The sequence below is a fragment of the Vicugna pacos genome, chromosome 6 (assembly GCF_048564905.1).
Source record: "Vicugna pacos chromosome 6, VicPac4, whole genome shotgun sequence".
Taxonomy (NCBI): domain Eukaryota; kingdom Metazoa; phylum Chordata; class Mammalia; order Artiodactyla; family Camelidae; genus Vicugna; species Vicugna pacos.
Window position 1 is genome coordinate 65,733,593 of NC_132992.1, and position 8,518 is coordinate 65,742,110.

General features: G+C 52.2%; 1 protein-coding gene across 10 annotated transcripts in view; it reads right to left on the reverse strand.

The window, feature by feature from the left end:
• Positions 1–1,622: 1,622 nt before the first annotated feature.
• TMEM229B (transmembrane protein 229B) overlaps positions 1,623–8,518 on the reverse strand; it is a 38,751-nt gene continuing 31,855 nt past the window's right edge. For 4 of the 10 annotated variants that reach the window (XM_072963263.1, XM_072963262.1, XM_015241491.3 and 1 more), the window contains one exon: positions 1,623–5,345. In XM_072963263.1, the coding sequence (XP_072819364.1) occupies positions 4,821–5,345 (525 nt within the window). In that variant the 3' untranslated portion in view covers positions 1,623–4,820. Of the gene's footprint in view, positions 5,346–8,196; positions 8,440–8,518 lie in introns of those variants that run through there. The other 6 variants (XM_072963264.1, XM_006206949.4, XM_072963268.1 and 3 more) reach the window with 4 other exon arrangements.

Below are 8,518 nucleotides of genomic sequence, written 5' to 3' on the forward strand. Positions count from 1 at the left end.
GAGGGAGAGAAGATGTCAATTCTAAGCCCAGAGTTGCCAGAGGCCAAAATTTCACAAAATTTCTATGAAGAGGGATCCTTGTGCCAATTGGTTTAAGTCTTGGCCGAGACGGCATCCCATACTTCCTTATAACCCCATCTCTCCCCCGAACCGCCCCCTCCTGAACATTAATTTCTCTTTGTGAGTAACACCTGGAGGGGCTGGACTCTAACAACATCCGGAATCTCATCGAAGTACAAAAGGGCGCCTGACTCCTCACGAGTTCTCCCTGGAGGGTATTCTGCTTACACTGAAACAAAAGAGTGGTGTGGCAGATGGGGACTGTAGACTGGTCACCACCAGACCGCCTCTGTAGAATAGGAAAATACCGGTTCTCACCTCAGATGGGAGAAAACACGAGAACGAGTGTGAGCAGTGCCTGGCTGGGGTTGCAGTGCCAGCAATGGAGGTGCTAGCAGTGGTAGGAACCACAGCTGTTGTTAAAAGTATTAAGACTGGCTCTTCTAACCTGTGGTATGATGAGTCAGAAGATCTCTTTGAACTGGGTGAGGGTGGGGCAGAGCAGGTGAGGAAGGAAAGCATCAGAAAAGTATCCACTGGGTAGAGTACGGCCAGTGAAGAAGGGTCCCGTATCCCCTCAGACTTCTTGTTCTGGATCCTAGATCTTGCCTCTTCTCTGATGATCCATCTGATAAACCCTGTTTCATTATGCTTGCCTCTTTCTTTTTATAAAAATCTGCTCTAATGGACTAGCCCTTATAAATTTGTTTATACTAACATGTAAATGACTGCTGGGGCTTTATGCTTGCCCACTTTTATAAGGGGAAAAGCTTTCAAAGAAATGAATACCATCAAGTGAGTAGGGGAGGCAGAGGGCCTTTTCAGGGACTCAAAGCACACTGCCTACTCCAACCAGAAAACCAACAGGTGTTATATAGCCTGGTTATGCCTGGGGGTGGTGGGGGCATGCTATTTTGGTTTGGTTATACTGGCTGAGCAAATTCTGAACCCTGCATACTCCTCCTGGAAGTAGGCGAGTAGACAGGAGCATGGTGGGGGAGAAGAGGACAAGGGATGCTAGATACAGCGGAAGTACACAGAGCAGGGAAGGATGACTCCCTCCAAATGCACTTCTCCAGAAAGCAGGACTGCCAAGGGGAGGCAGAACTCTGTTTCTCAAAAGCGTGACTTTCAAGGTAATAGAAGTAAGGGGTTCTGGCCTTCCAGCTCTTGGGGGTACCATCAGCCTCCTCTTATGGGCCCTCCTGCCCCATGAGACATCACAGGTCACGGCCAGCATGTCTGACAGGAGCCTATCTCACGGGCAGGTGCAGCTAACCTATAGCCAACCTGGATACTGTCTGGGCCTCCACACCTGGGCCCCAAATCAGGAATGGACCAGATTATGCTCCTGATGGGGAGTGGGGAGTCGGGCGGAGAATTCAGGTTACCAGAGAGGGTCAGAGTGGAGATCATGGAAAGGACGGGTAGAGAGTGCCTCCCCGCAGCGTGGCCCCATCCAGCAGCAGGGAGCAACGTAACGCCAGAGTGTGAAGGGCCTGGCCTCCAGCAGCCCCAGGAAGAGGGCTCCAAAATAGAAGAAACAGATGGGTCAGAGCCAGTCCTGGAACACAAACACCAGTATATTTTATGTGCACGAATGTGAAAAGAAAGAGACAAAGAGACCAATGGAGACGGAGCAGGCAATGGGCGCACAAACCAGTCGTGTGTCCTTCTGAAGAGCTGCCGTAGCTGGGAGACAGGCCCACGCAACTCAAAGGCTCTTTTGAAGAGCAGGGACCTGCGGCTTCTCCAGGCCCGGGGTGGCCTCACGGCGGAAGGTTCTCTCCCTGCCTTACCCATAGCTCCTCCAGGGCTGGGCCTCCCACCTTTCTGCATCCCCTGTGATGACATCTGCATAGCCCAGAGCTTCATAAAAACAGGTCCTCACAAACTGATCCACTCACTGGCTGCCTCCCCAGGAGACCCATGCAGAAAGCGAGGGACCAGGACAAAAGGACTTCATGGACACTCCCTAGGTATTATTGCTGTGAATAAGCATAGGCCATTGTGACTCACTGGCATCAGAGGGGACAGGGTATAAGGGACAGGATGCCTAGCAGACATCAGAAGCGATTCAATCATGCAGGGCAGCACGTGGTGACCTGTGACTCAGAGACACTGTCATGTCCAGTGGAGGGAAGCCCAGGACACCAGACGTTCATGAACAGTGAGCAGATTATCTCCTGCTTTGCAGGGCTGAGATTCCTCCTGATTTTGAGTCCCTGCGCACTAAGGGATTGAGGCCTTGAAGAAATCCAAAAAGCAAGAGTTGCAATCTGGGTGACGTCTGGTGAGCTCTGAGCCTGCAGATCCTGTGGACAAGCTCCAGGTCATCCTCTCCCTTTGCTGGGGGCTCTGTGCCCTACGAGGGACTACAGGAGCCATGGGGCACCTGGATGAAGCAGAAGCACAGTGCTCTGCATGTTGCCAGGCTGGCAGATTTACTTGAGGACCTCCTGTACTTGGGCATTTATATGGCCCAGAGAGATGGTGCCAGGGAGCGCGGACAGGGCAACATCTGAACAGCCAAACCCGGTGGGCCATCCAAGGGCTTGCTCCGGCAGAGAATTGTGGAGGCCTCCGGCTGGGAGACATCAACAAGCGGACCACCAGATTCTGTTGTGGAGAGGAGAGCACAGGTGAGTGGTGTGGTCCAGGGGCCCACAGGGGGGCTTGGAGGGGAGTTGGGGTCCAGGAGACAGAGACACCATGGAGCAAGGGGAAAAGACCAAGAAAACAATTACCCAGAGGGAACAGGGAACCAGACAATATTCTTCCTCTGGAATGCCCTCCACCTGTAGAAGGAAAGTAATTGATCCCCACTGGAAGCCTGCATCTGGAAGTCCCAAAGCCTTGGAATTGAGGCCATGGGGAAAATCAAGGTAGGGTTAACCCCTACAAAATGTAGTTCGTGCCTGGACCTGAGGAGCCTGCCTGGGACATTGAGGCTGGAAATCGCCCTTCATCTTGTACTGGACAAGGTCAATCGCAGAAAGCAACCCTGCCAAAGGCAGTCTCCTAGCCTTTCTCCCAATCTGGGACCCCACTCCACCCACCCCCAGCAACCCCTACCCTGACCCCTGGCCCTAGCCTGTACCCTGGCTGGTGCTGTCTGCACAGTCTAGGTGGAGCAGCACAGCAAGAAGAGGAGAATCTCTCCACGGGTGGTATTATCACTTTTAATGTTCTATAAAAAGGGAAAGGCTAATTTCTACCTAAGAGTCGTAACGTGGTCAGGAAGAGACCATGTACCACGGGATAGGCTGCGTTCTGATGGACCCCTCCCCTCGGGGGTGGGGACAGAGCCGGAAGTGGGCTGCAATTAGGATTTCACCTGTCCACTGCCAGCAATGGACCTGTCACGGGGGAAGGCGGGCAACCGAGATGACAATGCCAATGAGCATGGCAGGATTAATATTGTTTAAGGAGCAAGCTCAAAGGGTCAGCCTTTCTGGGAGGGGTGGGGAGGGGGTAGCCCCGAGGGGCTTTTGCTACAGGGCTGGGGCTATGGCAGATCCAGAACTGACCCATTCCCACTAAGGAGGCTTCAAAGATCCTCCTCTTTTTCTCCATCACTCGTCCTCCATGGCTCTCCAACACTGGATACCTGCTTCTCCATCCCCTAGAAAGCTATCTAGCCCCTGACTGGTTTGAAAATAAACCAGTTGGGTGCCTTTACCACCCCCACCCCCACTCCGAACTGATTTGTCTCTAGGTCCCCACTGCAGTTCTGTGGGGTCCCTCCTGGCCTGCCCGTGTGTTGGGGGTCTCACTCGTTTCTAGCCGGGCCACCGCAGGGAGGTGGCATGTTGAAGAGCACCAGAGACACTGCCACAGCCTACCTGGCCAGGGGTGTGGGGAGGCCTAATGGGGAACTTCCCAGGCATCAGGCCAGTGGAAATAGTGGCGGGAAGGCTGCAAGAGGGAGGGAGGTGTCTGCTCAGGGTTCTATCTCTGGCAGCTGCTGTGTTGGCTAGGGAGTTAGGAGTGGGAGCAGGTGGGGTGGTTGACAAGGATAGAGGGGCTGCTAGTGGTAAAGGCTTTGAAAATAAGAGAGAAAAGGGGGAAACACCACCGAACACACAGGGATTGAAACCTCCAAAAGCCCAAGGTTGGTGGGAATCCAGCACCAGCGGGGGGCGCCCCAGAAGGCCAAGGGAGCAGTGTGGGGTCCTGGGGAAGGGGAGAGGAGCCAGGGAAAGGCCTCCCAGGCCTTGAAGACCAGCACTTCTGCCAAACAGCCTCCAGGCTGCCCTGTCTCTCCTTAGGCTGCAGCTCAGCAGGCCCCCGAGGGGAGGTATTGGTTGCAAGCAAGCACCTGAATATTGCCTAATGGAACCAGCCAAGCCCAACTAAACCAGGTGAGAGGGAGGCAGGAGGCCGCTGCAGCAGCCCAAAGCCTCCTCAGGCCTTGCTTCCTGCCTTCTGCCCCATTCTCTGAGTGCCTTAACCAGGACAGGTGCTTCCGAGGTCACCCACATGGTCCAGTCGGTGTGTAGCCGCTGGCCTCCCGCCTCTAGCCGCTGAGCTGGGCTGAGATCCACAGACCCTTTCATAAGTTCCTCTGCCGCCCCCACCCCCCACCCCCAACACCTGGGCACGCCCCCAACCCCCACCCATAGTGGAGGGTATGGGGGTCGTGTGTGTGCCCTACAGGGCAGGGCTTGTGCTGCACAGAGAGGGCAGCCCCGCCAGCTTGGTACCCTTGTCCACAGGGTCCATGAGAGCCCCCAAGGCCCCGCCCACCAGCCCTCGACTCAATCAGTCTTGACGTGGCCATTGGCCAGGGCCAGGGGGCCGCTGGGCTCCCCGGGCTCGGCGTCCTTGTCGAAGCGGAGGCGGAGAGTGTTGCGGATGATGAATTGCTCCACAATGAGGGCCCCGCAGAACCAGGGCACGGCGTACTCCAGGGTGATGAGGCCCATGAAGTCAAAGTCGAACTGGGAGTAATCCCAGGGGCAGGCGTTGAACTGGCGCAGGATGAAGCCGGTGGTGAACTCCCACAGGTAGGTCCAGAGCGTGTAGATGAGGCAGCGCACCAGCAGTGGGCAGCGGCCGCGCAGGCGCAGGTACATGCGCTCCACGATGAGGATGGACGTGCCGTAGATGAAGAGCGCCCACACGCTCGTGACCCCCGGGAACTTCCAGTTAAAGTTCACCACGAACTCCCAGGCCGCCGTGAACATCACCTCGCAGAAGTAGCCATGGATGGCGTACAGGTACCAGCGGGACAGCGCTGTCAGGGGCTCGGCCGAAGACATGGCTCCAAATAGGGCCGACTGCTGGGGACACAAAGGAGACGGGTGAGGGAGTAAGGGATAGAGGGGAGCCCTCCTGCTGCCTCCTACCGCCTGACCCAAGTGTCTGAAGTGGCCAGGCTGGAGGGGATTTCAAACCTGACTACATTTCTCTTTGGTTACCGATCATACTCCTGACCCTAGTCCATGTTCCTTACTTTATCCCATATTCCTTACCTGAACCAGGTAGGCATGAGAAGTGAAGGAAACAAACAGCCCTACTGGCTTCCTCTGAGCAACTCTACTCAAATACTACTTGGAAGGAACATATCTACTACACTCCCGATAATAACTTTTTAGAATAGTTTGTGGTCCGTGGAAGAGTTGGTTGTCCTGGCCCACCAATCACCACCATTTCCAGGCTACTAGCTGATGTTTCACCAGGCCCATCCACTGAGGCCCCTGTGTGTTCCCCTACTTCTCAAATAGGTCCACGTCACTTATAAGCATCCTAGTACATTTGTCTTCTATGTGTGTGTGTGTGTGTATGTGAACATATACAGAACATAAAAGTTACAACTTTAACCATTTAAAATTGTACACTCAAGTGGTATTAAGTACATTTTCATTGTGGTGCAACCCTCACCACCATCCATCTCCAAAATGTTATCATCATCCCAATCTCCTTTAACACTAACTCCCCATCCCCTCCCCAGCCCGTGGCAACCACTATTCTACTTTCTGTCTCTAAGAATTTGACTACGGTAGGTATCTCATTTAAGTGGAATCACACAGTATTTGTCCTTTTGTGACTGACTTATTTCACCGAGCATAATGTCTCCAAGGTTCATCCATGTTGTAGCATGTGTCAGAATTTCCTTCCCTTTTTACAGTTGAATAATATTCCATTGTGGTCTGTCTAGGTATGTCACATTTTATCCATTCATGAATGGGATGCTTCCACTTTTTGGTTATTGTGAATAATGCTGCTCTGAACCTGGGTGTACAAATACCTGTTCGAGTATTTGTGCTGCTTTCACTTCTTTTGGGTACATACCCAGAAGCAGAGTTGCTGGGTAAAAAAAAATGCTATTTTTATTTTCTGAGGAATGGCCTTGTTGTTTTCCACAGCAGTTGTACCATTTTACATTCCCATCAGCAATGCACAAGGGTTCCAATTTCTCCACATCCTTGCCAGCACTTGTTATTTTCTGGTTTTTTGATGATGGCTATCCTAATGGGTGTGAAGTGGTTGCTTGCTGTGGTCACATTTGTCTTCAACTGCTCCATTAAGTGGGGTTTTGGTGTTTAGTTTCCATGCTGAGAGGAAACCAGTGGGCTGACAAGAAGAGAGAGTTCTCCCCTCTACTTCTGATTCCCTTCCCTTCCTCTCTTTTAAACCCTGTCCCGCTTCCCCGAAGACTGGCCTGGCCCTCCCCTCAGCAACTGTGTGGACCACTTACTTGGCCCTTTATCCAATGCCATCCTATTTACTATTTTGAGGCACCTGTCCTCTTGATCCAACCAGCCTGTGTACTCCTTGAGGGCCAAGACTGTCTCCCCGTCCTCTGTTCTGCAGCCTTGGCATAGGCTTCCCCTAAGCATGCTTTCTCTAAAGGACATATTTATGTGGAGGGTGGTGGGAGAGTTCAGGGTTACATCAAGAACAGGAAGGCAGAGCATGAGAACAGGAACCCTTGCTCTGCCAGCTGCCAGTGGACCCCAGGCCAACACCTCTGTCAACCCTCTCTCCCCAGTGGCAGAGAGGACAGAGGTTAACAGGATGACATCCGTAGTCTGTCCACCTGTCTGGGAATCCCAGCTTCATCTTTCAACTAAAGCAGACCCAGTCACAGTAATACTTTCCCTCATGCATTGCTTTGTGGTCTTCCAAGCACTTTCATTCACATTTTGTTACTGGTTCTTACAAAATTAAGACTATGTGAAGGACAGGGAATTTGACTCCCATTTTTCAAGAGAGGCAGTTGGGGCTCAGAGAGAAGTCATTTGCCCCATATCCCAGGGCCAGTGAATGGAAAAGCTGAGACTAGAATCCATATCGCTTGACTTCTACTTCAAAACTCATCCCACCACATACTACAGCCATCTCCTAGACACGTGTGCCTAATGTCATTCCCCTGCTCAAAAACATTCAAGGGCTCCCCATTTCCTAATGAAATGCTAGTGTCCTTGGCCTGGCATTCAAGACTCTCCATGATCTCAGGCCAGTCCACTTTTGCAGGCTAATTCTCACAGCCCAGCCTTCCCTGTCTTACCTCTGTGCCTCCTGCAACCTGTCTATCTATCTTATGTGCCTTGCTCCTCTTGCTTCCACAAGTACAAACACAGCTTAGAGGTCATGTTCAGAACAAGTCTTTTCCATCCTCCCAGCCACAGATCCTTTCTTCCTCCTCTGAGTATCCACAGCACGTACTCTGTCTCTCTGGTACAGATGACTTTCTGTTGCACTCTGTTGATAACTTTCAGTCCCCAACGTCTTTCCTGTGTCTTCTACCTATTATCCCACGCCTTCCTGAACGCTTCCACCTAAATGTCCCCTTTCCTAAACCAAACTCATTATCTTTTCCCCAACACCTGTTTTCTTCCTGTGACCCTATCTTGATTAATGGTACCACCATCTGTCTGTACCCAGCTAGCAGACAGAGGCCCTGATGTCACTCTCGCTTCCTCTGCCATCCACACTTTAACATGAACTCCCGGAAAGTAAGGACTTTGATTCAGCACTGCATCCTCAGGTGCCTAGAAGAGTGCCTCACACACAGTGAGCATTCAGTTCAAGAATGAAGACATTCTTTATCACTCAGCAATTGCTACATAACAAATCATCCCCAAACTCAGTGTCTTAAATCAACTCTCATTTACTATTACAACTCACATGCCTGTGGGTTGGCAGATCTTGTCTGGCCTCAAACATGAGACTGAGAGTCATCCGGGGGCTCTGTACTGTGCTTGGCTGGGGTGGCTCTGCTCCACTTGCCTCTTCTCCTTCTCCTGGGCCCGGCAGTCTAGTCCCCGGAACCTTCTTCTCGTGGCAAGGGCAGAGGCCCAAGTGCAAGCAACCCACTGTACCAGTGCTTTTCAATACTGGTTAAGTGGTTAAGTCATGCTTACTAACATCTTATTGGCCCAACCAAGTCACATGGCAAAACCACCAAATCAGCCACTGCCTCCTGTCCTTTCTGCCTCTTAAGTAGCTC